Source organism: Cricetulus griseus, chromosome 2, assembly GCF_003668045.3.
Source record: "Cricetulus griseus strain 17A/GY chromosome 2, alternate assembly CriGri-PICRH-1.0, whole genome shotgun sequence".
In the NCBI taxonomy this organism is placed as follows: domain Eukaryota; kingdom Metazoa; phylum Chordata; class Mammalia; order Rodentia; family Cricetidae; genus Cricetulus; species Cricetulus griseus.
Window position 1 is genome coordinate 443,420,132 of NC_048595.1, and position 16,852 is coordinate 443,436,983.

Here is a 16,852-nt window from a genome sequence, read left to right on the forward strand (position 1 = left end):
ATCTGCTTCTTCTTCAGATAAAATCTATTTTTGGACAGAAGTATGTACTCTGCTTTGCCACATGCCTCCCCAGCGCTGGGACGCAGCCTCCTCTGTGGGTGGCTGCAGCTGTGGCCCAGTGTATCCCTGGAGCATCTCAGAGCTGGGCTGGGGGTCAGGCCTGGGATTTATCTCTGCTCCAGGGGCCCCAGGGAATTCCTATGTAAAAGCTGTGAGTTCTATTGGTGGCATGTTCGGGCCCAGGGACCCACCCATCATCCACCAACCCTGGGACACTGTGGGCACTCAGGGCCATGCCCACTGACAGAGAAGTCTTAGATGCCTAGCCTCACAGGGCTGTTACCTCACAGTGCTCTCCCCCAAGGCAGTGTTCAGACTCCTGAGACAGCCCAAATACTCAAGGACACCTCCTGCCTCACTTCTTCTCTGGGCACTTTCTGTTTCTCCATATTTCCACCTCAGCAGGGAGCTGAGGGGAGTCCCATCCTTAGTGACTTGGGAGTGATTTTAGCTGAGGTTAACTTTGCCTTAAGGTTTGGTTGGGGGAGGCCTCAGATTTGTGCCTGTCAGAGGCCAGGGGTCACAGGAGGCAGAACTTTAGGACAAGTTCATTTACAGCTGAGGTGATGTTCTGTGCAGTATGGAGACGGCTTTCCATGTCAAATGAGTGTTTTTATCTATTAAGTATACACTGTGCACAAGGAAAAGAATAGACAGTAAGGAGCAGATAGAAGCAGCTGCTGGATAACAAAACCCCATCAAACCGGGGCATCCACAGTATCCAGATGACTAGGGAAGCCATGCCTGAGTGACCATGCTCGAATTCTCAGTCAAGAGTCCCGACAGCAGAGTAGATTTGCCATGAATGAGCTTCCCACTGAAAGGGCCAAGGGCAGAAGGCAGATAACATCATCCATCAGAAACAGACAGGGAGGTTGAGGCAGTCAGCTGGGGCTCAGCTTGAGCTTGCTCTCCATGGCTGAACTTCCACTCTCCACTTCTACTGCAGGCACTTTTATACCGTGTGATAAACAGTAGTAGCCTCTGTTGGAAATGGCTTCCCTTCTAGCTGTTCTCAAGAACACAGTGTTTCTATTCTTAGGCTGTTTCCCATCTCGGGTTGAGTCGCAGGACACTTGACACAAACGTGCTTGGGTCTGAGGCAGGGAGGGTACAACCCAACATCTCAGTGAACTCAAAGAGCACATGACAATTGAATGATATAATGTTCTTTGCTAGGTTTCAGAGAGCAGGACCTTGGCATATGTGGCCAGAGGGTCACTTGCCTTGGTCCCCACAGCCACTCTTGCCAGATAATGCCAGGCTCATTCCATCAGGAGCCCAACAGCATAAACGCTCTCAGACCCCACTCAGCCCTCTAAGTAGCTTGGTCTTGAGGTAGCTTTGCAGAGTCAAATGACTTGAGGAACATGTTAATTTGGACTTGGTTGTAGAAAGAGAAAAGACAGGGCTACAGTTATGACACAAGAGAAAAGCACTCATGCCGAGCCAAGCTCATGTCCCCTCAACATGTCATACTTACCCTGGCAGTGTGTCCCTGCAGGTTACCAGCCAAAGGGGCCTCAGGCTTGGGGGCAGGAAGTGTCCATCCTAAGGAACCGATGCAAGAGAGCTAGGCACAGCATCCTCACCACACCAATGTGCAGCGGCTTGCTCAGCTCGGTCTCCCGGATCGTGGCTTCTCCACAAGAGCCAGGTGAGTCCCATGCAAGGCGCATCTGAAGGGTGGGGACATTGAAGACATGGATAGATGTGGAGCCAGCAGGGTGTAGAGTTATAGAGTCTGAAATTTAAACAGAAAACAGACCCGGGGCAGAGAGTGTTTTGAGTGCCTCAGAATAGTGATCTAGGGCAGCTCTGTGGAAGGAGCTGGAACGCTAGGCTCTTCAGCGTTGAGCCTTCTCCCCACACAAACACAAAAGTCTTACACGGGAATGGCGATGCTTGAGAATTCTGAAGGTATCGAGGATGAGTTCACACCTATCCCCAGTCCTGGGCCACCAGAGGTCATGCCGGCACTGCTCCCTAGCCATGGCCCGCCCGCCCCATTCTCTGTTTCTCAGCTGATAGCACACAGCTCCCAGCAATGGCCGGTGTGCCAGGTGAGGCTGGTCTTAACAGGATCTGCCAACCCTGTGGACCCCACGAGTGGATCTGCTGCTGTGTGATGTTTTGCTCTTTTGGCTCTTTAGTTTTTTGGGGGGCCTACCATCCAGCTCTCAAATAAATCACACACTGAGGCTTATTCTTAGTTTTGAATGCCCAGCTCTAACTTGGCTTGTTTCTTGCCACTTTTCTTAAATGATCCCATTTATCTTTGGCCCTGGGGCTTTTATCTTTCTCTATTCCTGTATACCTTTTCTTTCCTTCTTACTCCGTGTCTGGCTGTGCTTCTGGGTGGCTGGGTGGCTGGCCCCTGAATTTTGTCTCCTTCCTCTCTCATTCCCTAGATCCCTTCCTTCTCCCAGATTTCTCCTCCTATTTCTCCTCTCTGCCTGCCAGCCCCACCTGGCCTTGCTTCTGCCTCGCTATTGGCCATTCAGCTCTTTATTAGATCATCAGGTGTTTTAGACAGGCAAAGAATCACAGCTTCACAGATTTAAACAAATGCAACATAAACAAAAGTCACACACTTAAAAATAATATTCCCCACCACCCTGCATGCCTGTGGAGGAGATGTCAGAACTCGAGGCCCTTCCCTTGCCACCCAGAATACTTTTGTCACTCTGGATGACAAGGATCAGAACCAGATGTTCCCCCACACAAAGGCCGAGGCCCGCCCTGTATGCAGCGCCACCCAGCTGAGGCCCCTGATGCTGGCCACACCCTCAGCCTCCCCTGGGTATGATGGCTCTTCCTCTGTCCTCTCATCCTGCTTGGTGCCATGGGAGCTGCCTGCTCCAAGTGGGCCTCCCCATCTCTAGTCTCAGCTTTCCCAGGGATTGGCTTGGCTTACTTTCCTGGCCAGCCCTCCTCCGAGAGCCAAGATGTGGGCCAGGAGTCAGTGCTGTTGGCTTGCTCATCTAAAGGCTGTTTTGGGAACAAAATAAATGAATTTCCCTGGGATGGCAGTAGGCATGAGAAAGTTAACCCTCCTGGTCTGGGCCTGTACCCTGTGCTCATCACAGCCCTTCTCCGGCTGCCTAGGGTCACCTCTGCTGGCATCGGTGCATGGCACTTTACATGCATGGGCAGCTCTTGATCCAGTGCAGTCTGTGTTCTATGGAATCCACCAAGTCAGCTGTCAGGTAGCAGGAGGAAAACATGTTCCCCATGGACACATGGACCTGGAGGCCACTCTTCAATGGAATTTTTTTCAATGCAAACAAACAAACAAACAAACAAACAAACAAAAAACCCAACCAACCAACCAAAAAAAAGAAAACAAACAAACAAAAAACAAAAAACAACCCACAAAAACCAAAATGCAGAAGACTAGCAGTTGTCACCTCAAATCTGGGAGTAGAGTTCACAAGAACACAGACACTGGAGCTCCCAGTGGACCCTCTGGAGGTGCAAATGTCAGCTGTGGCAGAGAGGAGCCCCGTGCGACCATGGAGCCCTTGATGTGCTAGGTGAACAGGCTCAGACCTCTGTCCCATTTCACATCATCCAGTTTTGACTTAAATAGCTCTGTAGGCCAGCAGTGGCTGTCTGGGACGGAGCAGGGCCAGGAAACCAGGAGAGCTCACTGAGTGGGAGATGGAATGAGACATCTGTGAACATGGGGCTGGAAAAGACAGGCCCTGCCACAGATGCAAAAAGTGAATTCAGCACTTTTGGAGCACTTTTGGTTGTGGTGTCAACACAACTCTTATCAGAGTGGCAATGAGGTTACACACCACCAACAGGGTTTGTACTTCAGTATATTGTCAATTGAGTCTCAGCAGTCAATCACTACCCATTATTGTCAACACACTGACAACAGTGGCTAGTGGCACCCACAGTCTATCAAAAATGTTGATGGCATCCATGCTCCATCAACAGAGTGCCAGTGGCATCTGTATACACCCATCTGTACTCTACCCATGCAGAATCCGTGATGTGTATGTTCCACCAACACACTATTGGAGTCCATACTCTGTCAACAGAGTATTGGTGGTGTCCCACACACTGTCAGAGCATCTGTTGTACATGGAGTTTATTTGTACAAGCAAGATATCACCACAACCTGTGGCATGAACCGACTGTTAATGTCATCATCACTCTGTTTCTAGGGTACTGATGGCTTCCACAGTCTGTCAGCACACTCTCAGGGTAACATTAACAGTACAGAACACTGTCAATAGATCATCATGGCATTGTTGCCATAGTGATGGTGACAGCACACTTGCCCTCTGATTCCTCTTATTACAATTCAGTTTAGTGTTGAGAGACAAGATCTCATGAGGTCCAGGCTGGCCCCTACCTCATGATCCTCCTACCCTAGCCTGTTGAGAGCTGGGATTATGCCTCCACACTTGGCGTGGATCTGTGTACTTAATTTTGGATCATCAATTGTTAGTATATAGAAGTATTTTTAATTTTTGCAAGGTGATTTCCTTTCTTTTGAGATAGAATCTCTCCATGTAGTCCAAGCTTGCCTTGAACTTGGATCTCATTGCCTTGTCCTCCTGGAGGCATGTTGCGATTACTCATGTAGCCTCATGCCTATTTTACATTCTGATTTCATATCCTGTAACCTTGCTCAGACCATCTGTTAGATAATACATTGTTAGATATTAATATTCAAGTGTTGAACTAACTTTGCATTCTGGGGATGAAACCCACCTCACCATGCAATGATTCTATATTTCTGTATCTTGGTGGTTTCAATGCACTTATATATTGTTCAAGGTCTAAGGGTGTGTTGTGGCTTGAATGTGAAGTGTCTCCCACAGGCTCGTGTGTTTAAAAAACACTTGGTTCCCAGCAAGTGGTGCCATTTTTGAAAGTTGTGGATTCTTTAGGGGGTGAGGTCTTGTTGGAGAAACTAGGTCACTGGGGGATAGGTGGTCTTTGAGGGTTAGTGTTGGCCCTGGTTCCAGATGGAATTGTTTCCTCATCCACTGAGATGTGAACAAGCAGCCTTACATGCCCGCTGCCACAGACCCAGTCACTCCAGCCACCATGCCCTCCCTTCCTATGGAGGACTGCACCCTCTCAAACAGTGACAGAAAAAGTCCTTCTTCCCTTTACCCAGCTTCTTGGTACAGTGACTAGGGAAGTGCCTAGCACAGGTCTCAGTGCTTTCGTGACACTGGCTTATGATGTCAGCTGGCTCTCTGCTCCTGAGTGTGAGGATAGAATTGCCAGTGAAGCACCTGAGCCCGCGCTTTTGATGGGGGAAAAGACCTATAGTTTCCAATTCCACCATTTATACTTGCTATTCATTTGTTTTGTGTGAGTCCAATTTACTCCTCTTCTCTGGTAATTTCTTTTAATGTAGTAATATTGGTGGTATTTGTTTTTTAAATATATCTAAGCATATAAACAAATAAATATAAAATGCTCCTTTCCAATGCTGAGGGTTTTAAACTGTCTATAATCAGTTTTGCTTCCAATGTTTTAAAATATTTATTTATTTATTATTGTTAATAATGTATACTCTTGTGTCTGTGTGTCGGTATGTCCAGTGCCTGAAGCCAGTAGATGGTGTCTAGTGTTGGATCTCTCAGTGCTGGAGTTACAGGTGATTGTGAGCCAACTGGTGTGGGTGCTAGGAACTGGACGTGGTCCTCTGCAAGAGCAGTGTGCGCTCTTAACCACTGAGCTCAGACCCTTAAGATGTCGTTAGAAAAATAAAAGGTAGAAGATTTGTTATATGGAGACTATGTTAAATGTTCAAAAAAGATAAAAATACGCTGTGAGCAAAGTGGCACCTGGGCAGGTATGGAGGCCATGTGCAGGGGCTTGTGAAACAAGGATGGGCATTAGTTAGGCAAGGGTACGTCTCTCCTAGTAGGGCTCACTGTGGCTGCAGTGAAGCTGGGACCTGCTCCCGTGGAGGAAGGAGATGCTAGAGTGCAACCAGAAGTTGCTTCGTAGCCAGGTCCTGCCAGCAGCAGCACGGTGCGAGTATCGTCACTTGGTGTCACCACCGGGGCTTGTTCTTGCTTCTGGGAGCATCCATCTCCTCCTGTATAAGAATAATGCCTGCCTCCACTGCTAGCCCTGTCAGTTCAGTGTCAGCAGGGGTTTCATGCATCTGGTTATCAGTTAGAAATTTCCGAGCTGTGGGTTTCTGGCAAGTGAGAGCCTGCTTCATTCTGGGGTGGGAGTGGTACCCAGGGCTGTGCCTATCAGGGTATCTACAACCAGGTGTTAGGGGGGATGAGGAAGGGGGATATGGTTAGGGTATGTGCTGCAGGCTCACTCTTCTGGCCTTATGAGAGAGACTTCCCCACTCCCGACCTCCTCACCTGTGCTCCAGCGATGGACTGCCGTCACCCTGGGACTGCTGTCCCGGGGTCCCTCCTGCATCTCCTCACCTGTGCTCCAGCGATGGACTGCCGTCATCCTGGGACTGCTGTCCCGGGGTCCCTCCTGCATCATCTCCTCACCTGTGCTCCAGCGATGGACTGCCGTCATCCTGGGACTGCTGTCCCGGGGTCCCTCCTGAACCTCCTCACCTGTGCTCCAGCGATGGACTGCCGTCACCCTGGGACTGCTGTCCCGGGGTCCCTCCTGCATCTCCTCACCTGTGCTCCAGCGATGGACTGCCGTCATCCTGGGACTGCTGTCCCGGGGTCCCTCCTGCATCATCTCCTCACCTGTGCTCCAGCGATGGACTGCCGTCACCCTGGGACTGCTGTCCCGGGGTCCCTCCTGAACCTCCTCACCTGTGCTCCAGCGATGGACTGCCGTCACCCTGGGACTGCTGTCCCAGGGTCCCTCCTGCATCTCCTCACCTGTGCTCCAGCGATGGACTGCCGTCATCCTGGGACTGCTGTCCCGGGGTCCCTCCTGCATCATCTCCTCACCTGTGCTCCAGCGATGGACTGCCGTCACCCTGGGACTGCTGTCCCGGGGTCCCTCCTGAACCTCCTCACCTGTGCTCCAGCGATGGACTGCCGTCATCCTGGGACTGCTGTCCCGGGGTCCCTCCTGCATCATCTCCTCACCTGTGCTCCAGCGATGGACTGCCGTCATCCTGGGACTGCTGTCCCGGGGTCCCTCCTGAACCTCCTCACCTGTGCTCCAGCGATGGACTGCCGTCACCCTGGGACTGCTGTCCCGGGGTCCCTCCTGCATCCCAGCTCGCCACATACTGCTCGGTCCCGTCACCCAGCTTCGCAGCCATGATGGACACCTAGCCTGAGATACCCTGATGTGCATTTCTAGTCAAGTGCTGCCTCTCGGTCTCTAGACTCCTGTGTGCAAGTATCTGCTACCATCTCCAGCCAGAGAGATGGCCAGTGCAGCTCACTCAGTGGGTTTGTAGCTGGTAGTGTCCGCCGCACTAGACTGGCCCGCAGGAAGCCCTGTCACCTTAGCCACCTTAGCCGCCCAGTCCTCTCTGATAGTGCATCTGGGTACCACTCTGGAGTCCACCCCTTCTCTCAGTCCCTGCCCACAGTCTTTCAGAAGACTGATGCAGAGTCTGGGCAGGTGTCTCCTGCACAGCGTACCCTATGGGGCAACTGCAGCTGTGTACATCTTCCAGATGTAAGGGCTTCAGGTCCATAGGGTCTGTGGGTGCTGGGCCCCTTCTCTAGGAATCCCAGTCATACCCAGCTCATCTGCAGGGCCCCCACTCACGCTCCTATGTGTCTCCACTTTTTCAACACCCCTTTGTGGTCATGCCCACTGCTTGTATCGCTCCTCTTGCTGCCCATTCCATGTCCTTCCCTCTTTCTACCTGCCCCCACCTGTCTCCACTGTGAATTCAAGCCATTTCCCCTCAGGGTCCTGGTGAAGTTATCAGGTTGGGGTGTTGTGTGTCTGCCTTCTGCCCCCCTGACAGTGGGCCTAGGAGGCAGGTGTATAAATAGGACCCGGCAGTACACAGCTAGCCACCGAGAGAAGGTTAGTATATGTGGGAAGCAGTGCTGGCTACAGGGGTCAGGACTCTGGCTCAGAAAGCCCACAGCTGCCCAGTAGGGCAGATGTAGAAACTAATCTAAGGGACCCCAGGAAGGAGCCTTGGTCTCCAGGTTTGCACTTCCTTAGGATTCTGGGGAATGGCTTGAGCATCTGACATTCAAGTGGCAGCAGCTCAAATTATCTTCATCCTGGGGTCAGGACTTGGGGACGCTGGCATGGGTGGCCCACTGGGTAAGGCTGTGATTCTGGGAACCACCACCATGTTGTACTGGGCTAGCGTGTGTGTGTGTGTGTGTGTGTGTGTGTGTGTGTGTTTCTTGTTTCTGCCATGGCACTCCAGAGAGCCAGTGTTCTCAGATCTTAGCCTGACCTGACTCTAGCAGTTAGAGCTCTCACAGCAGGCCTCCTATCCTGGTTCAGGCACCTCTTCACACACTGGGATGTGGCTGCGACGAAAACCCACGGGATCAAGGCTTTTTCATGCATTCCCTGTCTGACTAGCTTCCTGATCTGCATCTACTCTCTGCCTTACTTTGTCCAGTGTCCCACCTCCAGCTCCCACACAAGTTGACACTGTAGGACTCCTGTCCTGGATTCACACCTTCCTGCAACCACTTGCCCAGCCGGGTGAGGTGTGGGTGTCTTGGATTCCCGGTAGCCACTCACTTTGATGTTTGGCATGACCTCCAGGGAAGAGAGTTTCTCCAGAACCTCAGGATGACCCACAGTGCCTGGACTCACAATCTTACTGACCACTTTGCATTCATGCTGCAGGACAGGCTGGGCCTCTACCCACTGTCTGGTCACCATGATTGGTAACTTAGCACTGGGGAACCCCTCCCACCCCCACCCCCACCCCCAGTAGGTTATTAACCTTGTGTTTATTTTGTTCTGTCTACATGTGACCAGGGGCATGGATTAGGTTAGTCAAGGTTCGCTGGCTTCATTGCGGCTCCTGCCTGGCCAGTCTAGGAGAGCGGCTACTTAAGGCTGTGGGGCCGTGTGGATGAATGGGGAGAGATGTGCCTTAAGCATTCCCCTTCTCTTAATCCTCCTTAGCAGTCTGAACTAGAGTCCTGGATGAATGCCGGCTAATGACAGCAGAGCACATGTCAGGGGCCGGTACTTTCCTAAGTGGACAGTTTAGCAAGGGCTTTCAGTCCTAACTCCTAATTCCTAAGCTTTGCTGCCTGTAGGGCTGGGGCTAAGAGTTGTTGGAACTATGGAAGCAAACCTTCAGTTTTGTGACTTCACCATGCTTCCCAGCACGGCGTTGATTCTGAACATTCTCCAGATTTTCCCTTATCCAGTGAGAGGTAAAGTCCATCCAGAAAGGCTAGCTGGCATGCACCTGACTTGTCATCAAAATGAATGACTATAAAGACCAGGAGTTGTTTAAAACCTTGAAGGACTAGCACCCCTATCTTTTTCCCAGGGGATGCCCTCTCCTAGGTTGCTTGCTGTGGGCGGCCAGGCTTGGCTGTGAGTCAGGAAAGGAGGTCTGCCAGCCCCAGGAGTGTATGAGAGGACAACCCTTCCCAGGCTTCAGAGAAGGCTGACACAGCCTTAGGAGATCTGAGGCCAGGGGTATCTGGACCCAGTGTTTTGTTCTACAGCATGGACAGCTGACACACTGTGACATGTAAACTGAAATTAGAGTAAAGACTTTCATCTTATATGACCAGCTGATATTGACACGGTAGGAGACATGCTCTTCTGGAAACCAAACTCCACAGGGGAACATGGCCTGGTGGGAGTGGGAATGGCTCAGCCACTGTGCAAAGGGACCCCTTGTGTGCTCCCGGAGGGAGATGGGCACTCAACTCCATGTTGTTAGTGGTGGGAACTGGCAGCTTGCTTACTGGCTCTGTTCACGGTGAGGCTGGTTCTAACCCAGATCACCACTGGGAACTGAAAATGAGGAGACCACACCGGACTCTACTTTCAGGCAAAGCATGAGGAAAAAACCACCTGTTGTCTGCAAGGTATAGGACTCTCAGCTCCAGCACATCTGCCTGCAGGCCGCCATGACAACGAACTAGACCTCTGAAACTGTAAGCCAGCCCCTTCAATGAAAAGAGACACATGGTCATGGTGTCTCCTCACAACAATAAAAACCTTAACTATGACAGAAGTTGGTACCAGGAGTTGGGTATTGCTGTGATAGGCCTGACCATGGGTTTGTTTGGAGGAATTTGGACTTTGGGTTATGAAAGCAGTGGAATACTTTAAGCACTGCTTAATGGGCCACACTAGTAGGAGGGAGCATGGAAGACAGTGGTGCTAAGAGTTATTTGAATTGTCGGGGGCTAACTCAAGAGGTTTTGGAGAAGTTTAGTATGCTGCCTTGAGATTGTTCCTGTGATATTTTAGTGAAGGAAGTGGAGCCTTTTGCCCTTTTCCAGAGTCTTCCTGAGGCTAAAGTGAAGAGTTTTAAATTAATTCCATTGGCAGAAGAAATCTCAAAACAGCCTAGCATAGACTCTGCCATGTGCATAGTAGCAGTAACTCAAAAGAAGATTTATAATGAAAAGGAGAAAGCTGAGAAGGGTAAATTACAAAATTAAAAATTTGAGGAGAAAAGGAACACCAGGAATTGGAATAGAGCTAAATTCTAAGTTCAGGGAGATAACCAGATTAAGAAATGGAATAAAGGGAGTGGTGACCTCAGGACAAGATCCCACCCAGCTAAGTTTCCAACTTGTGAAAAGGAATTAAAGAAAATTCTAGAGCTGGGTGTGGTGGAGCACACCTTTGACCCTAGCACGGAGTTTGAGGCTAGCCTGGTCAACAGAACAAGTTCAAGGACAGCTAAATTTAGGCAGTGAAAGAAAACAGAAAGCTGGTAAAAATGTAATTAGACAAGGGCACCATGTCCCAGGCCAAGCACGCAGCAGAACTTGGCAGCTTTGGCCATGTGGTTCTGGATTTAGAATTAAGGATGGAATAAAGGAGCTGCAGAATAAAGCAACTGAGGCCAGGCATGTGTCAGGGGTGTTTCTGAATGGAGGTCTAGTAGAGAGGCCATTTCATGAAGCTGTGAAATTGAAACCTGGATTGCTTTGGAGAACCCAAGATATTAGAGATGCCAGAGTCATGGGATACCTGCCTAAAAGAGCTGCTAACAGGGAGTGGAACTAGCCCAAGAGAAATTAGTGTGTTGAGGTCAACAAAGCTGAACAGAGTTGGAGATAGTGAAGAGCATTTTGACATCAGATATGGAGCTGAGAGTTTGGGGTTTGCCCAGCTGAATTTTCAGTCTTGCTTTGGTCCAGTGTTTCCTTACTTCCCTGCATTTTGGAATGATAATGTATATCCTGTGCCATTGTATGTTGGAAGTACGCTTTTGGACTGTTACAGGGGGATTACAGTTAAGAGACTGCCACATGTCTCAGAAGAGACTGTGGACTGAATGCATTTTTTGCATTATGATATGGCTATCAGTCTTTGGGGGCCAGGGAGTGGAATGTGGTTTGAAAGAAAATGGCCCCCAAAGGGAGTGGCACTATTAGGAGGTGTGGCCTTTTTGAAGGAAGTGTGTCACTGTGGGGGTGGGCTCTGAGGTCTCTTTTGCTCAGTCCACTTCCTGCTGCCTTCTGGTCAAGATGTAGCCAGCACCACGTCTGCTTTCATACCACCACACTCCCAGTCACAACGATAATGGACTGAACCTCTGAAACTGTTAAGTTGCCCCCTCAATTAAATGTTTTCTTTGTAAGAGTTGCCATGGTCATCGTGTCTCTTCACAGCAATAGAAATTCCTAAGACAGAAGTCCAAGTAATGGGTCCCCATGATTCCCCTGGGCGCAGGTGTCAGTCCCCAGGGTCCCAGGCACATACATGCTGAAGGAGAGAGCACAAGCAGAGAGCAGAGATGGGAGGGCAATTAAACGCAGTCTTTATTTACACCACAAGAGTGACAAGTGTGTGATGTGGTACAAACACTGGACCCGGGAGGTGGAAAGAGGTGACCATCAGAGGACACCTCCGGTCAGTGAAACCCACCACACAAAATGAAACAAGAATGAGAAAACCAAACATGACCTCCAACCCCGCCAAGAGGAGAAAGCGCCGCCGAGGGGAGGTCCAGACAACCAAAGAGAAAACAGGCTGTTACAGAGTGAAGGTGGTCGTGGCTGCGGAGCCCACACAGCATCATGGCGCAGCGCTTTAATGGCTTCGACCACACTTCTGTAGTGAGCTCTTGCTGAGTGAGGTCAGCCTCCTGTGCATACATAGAAACAGCATGGTTAACATTCTTACAGATTGGAAAAATGGTGCCTCCTCAGGGGAGTGCACACCCCCAGAACAGGGCCTGTCTGCATTTTTTTCTTTCCATAGGAGACTTTGATCAATGTGAGGCCAATAAGGCCATCAAGGCCGGGTGCAGAGTATGCCCGGACCCGTGAGAGGGAGAAACGATTTCCTCCAGTGCCAAGTATCGCTTAGATCCAGGGCTCACAAAGACCTGGACTGCTCAATGTGGAACCCCAGCCCCGTGTCTTCCAGAAGGAACGAACCCGTCAACACAGTTATGCTGAGACGGGAACTCATCCGAACCCCAGGTTCTCAACCAGGGGCCGGTGACAGCAGGCAGGGTGCACCTGGCCCTGTGCAGGGAGAGAAAAGGAAACAAAACAAAACAAAATCCTCTCAACCAGCTTGAGAGACAGGCAGTAGGGTCTGAATATGGAGCTTGCACATGGATACAATCAACTCTCTATCGGTTTGTCAAAGGTGCTAGGTCAACTTCTTAATGAGACGTGTAAGTAGTCCTTTTATTTTTCTTACATTAAAAAGTACAATTTCTTAAGAATAAGTTCAATAAGACTCAAACTCCCCCCTCCTCTCCTTCAAGGTTTTGTTGTGTTTCACAGAAAAAAATTTCTGCATCTGCAAACATCATGTGAGGGGAAAGAAAGGCATTGTTTCTCCTTCCCCAAAGCTGCCGAGTTTGGCGTGCAAAATCTGTATACAATATAAAGACATGCCGCGTACGTCCATGCAACCTCCAGATGTAGGAAACTTAAAAAAATATATTTATATATTTATATCTATATATTTATATATGTATCAATGCCCATAAAATACATGGGCCCAAAGTCTACAAAAAGAAGGATGGAATGAGCACGTGGCTGTGACCAGTGAAGAAGGAATGTTCTGACGGAAAGAAACACAACCAAGTCCATCACCAGTGCTGCCAAGACCATTGCAAAATGGTCCTTCCTCTTGGGGACAGATTTGAAAGTAAAGAAAAACTGAAACACTTTGATAAAGCGGCCCTCGGAAGCCAGAGCCCCGGGATGCCCCTGTGGGTGTGGCCTTGGGAATAGCCGCCTGCTGGTGGGGCACGGGCTCTCAGGGTGCAGCTGGAAGACCCAAGGGTGAGTGAACACCAGCATCCTAAGGACATGGTGTCTTGGGGCTTCCCTTAAAGGGATGTAAAGTGCTTGCTCCCGGCTCCCTTGCCAGCACCCACCAAGGCCTTTGCAAAGGAAGGGAGAAGGTGGAAGGTTCAAGGTCCAGGCAGGGGAGTGCTGTGGTCCTGCCCTGGAGGTCAAGGCCGACCTTCTGCCCTCCCTCTGCCCTGGGTGGTAACTGTGGGGAAGGGCCACGTGTGTCTTCAAAGGGAAGAAAAGGCTATATGGTAGGTAATGCTTTCAGCTCACAGGGAAGCTGGAGTGAGCTGGCTCCCTAGCCAGGCCCCCAAATCAAAGGGTGATGTGATGGGACCAAAATGAGTCCCTCTCACAATACCCTGGCCACTGGGTAGCCTATTACCCATCACCTGAAAAAGCAAGATGATGTGTACCTCCCCACGAGCCGTGGCTGGCACAAAGAGGGCAGGTGGCAGGGTGTGCAGAAAATGGGCCAAGGCGGCCAGAAGAGCAGCTAGCTGGCCTCTGCCACCATGCAGTGCCACAAGCAGGGGAGGGGCTACATGGGCTCCTTTAGGTTGGCTCCTTTTACAAAGGGCCACAGTAGCCATGGGGAGGAAGGTTGCCAGGCATGTCACAGGACCTCTCTACCCTGTGTTCTACCCACTGTCTAAGCTTAGCACTGACTCACAGAAGCACAGCGACCAAAAGTCCAAGATTGTGTGCTCAGCCTGTCTGTCAAAAGCCTGACCCAGTTTCCATCACCCTGTGAATGCCACCTAACTCAGAAACTTAGCTGGGTGTTCCTTCTGAGTACCTCAACTTCCCCTTGCCAGTCTGAACTCCACATACTTTGGAATGAAATTGGTGGCTTTAAGTGCTAGAAAAGAAGTTAGCAGTAAAAAGAGAGTCAGTTGTCATAGAAAAACAACAACAAAAAGAGCAAAGACAAAGACGGACTGTCCCTCAGGACCCTGTGCTCCTACAGGCTCAAGTGACAAGGGTCTTGGTTCAGCAGCCACAGGCTACAAACCCAGGGCTGTGGCTCCAGCCAGAGCCCAGGCTATGAGGCTGCAGTGGAAACCCCTGAAGGTGCAGGGCCGGGCGGGCTCTGAGCCAGGCGCTGTGGACATGCTTCCAAGGTCTTTGGGAAACTAGAGTTGGAGTTCTATCCTGATGGAGTGGTTACAAGTCCACATCATTAATGCAGACGGCCCTCATGACTCACGTGGCTAGCCTGCCCTTGTAATACTACCAGTGTTGCAGGACAGAAGGCCCTGGCTGTGCAGCTCCTGGGTGGAACTTGAAAAAGACAACGCAAGGGCACCACGCAGACCTGCTATCCAGTCCCGAGAGGTTCTCTCTAAAACCAAGCATGACCGCAGTGGTCCTGCACACAGCAGAGCTCTGCCTGCTGTATAAAAAGAAATAAAACCAAACCATAAAAACAACCTTCAGAGCTATAAAAAAATGTACAAGTAAGAATTTAGAAAGAAAAAGTTTTAGACATTACCACCTTCAGAAAACTGCTGAACGGTGAGGGAAAAAAAAATGTAAAATCCACAAAACAATGTTTTCTTCAGGATCTTTTGTGAAAAATTCATACAAAAATCAACAGCAAATTTATATCCTTTGCTATAAAAACTCATCGGGTACATATGTGCATGGAGGCTTGGAGAGGGCAGAGGCTTTGTTAGAAAATAATTAAAATTAAAGTACAAACTGGTAGGGAAGTTGCCCAGGGGTGAACATGTTGGCGATCTGGAAGCTGGCCAATCTGGAGCTCAAAATTCCTTGGGCTTCAATCCAGACCCCAGCCCTCAGCACCTCAGAGCTAACACACATGTCTTTCACCTGCCAGGACCTCTGCGGTCTGTATTTATTATATATATTTATATATACTTTGTCTATAAATGCATTATAAATATTTTATCAAGATCTCATAAGAATCAAGTTTCTTAGCTTGGAATACAGTGGAATATATATTATACATATATATATTTATTTATACCTAAAATTTAAGCAATACTTCATGCTACCTGCTTTTACTGAAAAGCATTCCGATCGTAACACTGCAGTGTGCCTACGACATGCTTCCCAACCCGATGGAGGTGCTCGACTGCTACGTGACGGAAGAGAAAAGAACACTTTGGATCCGTTGAAAACGTGTTGGACTTCAAAACTGCCGGCGGCGGCGGCGGCGTTCGCTGCTTTTGGAACTACCTCATCTTCCTTAAACAGCGATCAAACCAAGCAAGGCTGGCTGTACTGCGGCCCCCTGGGGACAGTGGCTGGCACCTACTCTTGTAATGCCAGGCCAGTGTCACCAGCTCAGCCAGCCACAGGACACTGTCACACCAATTCTTGGTGGTTATTATTTTTTTTTTCTTAAGGCATTGTTCCTCAGACTTCAGAAAACCCAGCCACAAAAAAAATCCATCAGAGCAATAAAAAAAGGCACAAACTCGCATCTTCCGATGGCTTCAGGAAGCTCCAGCTGACTCCCAGGCTCACATTTCTGTTCTGTCCAGTTTTTTTTTTTTTTTTTTTCCTTTAAAGTTTCTTCCAACTCTGTCCCTCACTAAGCTGTGAACCCCCACAGCACCCCACTAAGGTTCACAAGGCAGGCCAGAGCCATAGAAAACTCTCTGTTTAAAAAAAAAAAAAAGCTACAAGATGAGTTGAGTGGTTTACACAGAGACTGTGGGATTGTGGGTAAGAATCAAATGTTAAGCACCAGTTTTAATCAAGTTTTTTTCTGTATTATTAGATCTTTGATTTTCATTATCCTCATTGTCAACTCGGTTCAGCAACTCTGCCCAAGTTGCCACAGGCCTCTTCTTTCTCGGGCGTCCCCAGGGGAACCACCAGCGTGTGCTTGGCTTCCGCGTGTCTGTGTGCCTGTGTGTTGCGCGCTGTCCTGTGTTCCATGTGATCTGCCACACCTGGTGTTCGTGTGCATCTCCAGACCTGTGGTCCAGGGTGGCAGAAAGGCCTCCCGTTGCTGCTGCACGCCTGGTGTCCCTTTGCACTCAGAGAGAGCACCGAGGCAGGACACAAGAGTGACACGGGAAAGTTTCTTGGCTGAGCTTCAAGACAGACAAACAAAGGAGAGAACAGCAGCTTCGGGGCTACAGTGGTGGTTCCTCCTCCATAGGCTCTTCCTCCGATCTGTGGAGGAGAGAAAGGGGCCGGGAAGTGTGCATGGTGGGTAAGGTGAGGCCCTGTGCAATCAGGCTCCCTTTCCCACAGAGTTGTTGAGCTCCCTGCCCCATCAAGGCTCAAGTTCTTCCCTGGTGGACAGTTTTAGTTTGTAGAGTCAGTGGGCATGTCCTGTCCACTCAGGGCTAGCCTGGCACAGGGCTGGGTGCACACAGTAAGATTCTGTCAGGTCGCACACACAGGTGTTCCCAGTAGGCTTAGGGAGG

The 16,852-nt window shown here is 49.8% G+C and overlaps 1 protein-coding gene and 1 long non-coding RNA gene across 16 annotated transcripts in view; both read right to left on the reverse strand.

Annotated features, from left to right (window-relative positions):
* Positions 1 to 651: 651 nt before the first annotated feature.
* On the reverse strand, positions 652 to 2,320 carry LOC113833603. Its single transcript, XR_003481600.2, has 2 exons — positions 1,544 to 2,320; positions 652 to 1,443 (listed from the first exon to the last, which is right to left on the reverse strand). It is a non-coding gene; the product is annotated as an uncharacterized LOC113833603 (long non-coding RNA).
* A 9,601-nt stretch (positions 2,321 to 11,921) lies between these two features.
* The window catches only part of Hdac4 (histone deacetylase 4), a 255,535-nt gene continuing 250,604 nt past the window's right edge, over positions 11,922 to 16,852 (reverse strand). For all 15 annotated transcript variants that reach the window (XM_027397619.2, XM_027397617.1, XM_027397621.2 and 12 more), the window contains one exon: positions 11,922 to 16,595. In XM_027397619.2, coding sequence (XP_027253420.1) covers positions 16,556 to 16,595 — 40 coding nt within the window. In that variant the 3' untranslated portion in view covers positions 11,922 to 16,555. The remainder of the gene's footprint in view (positions 16,596 to 16,852) is intronic.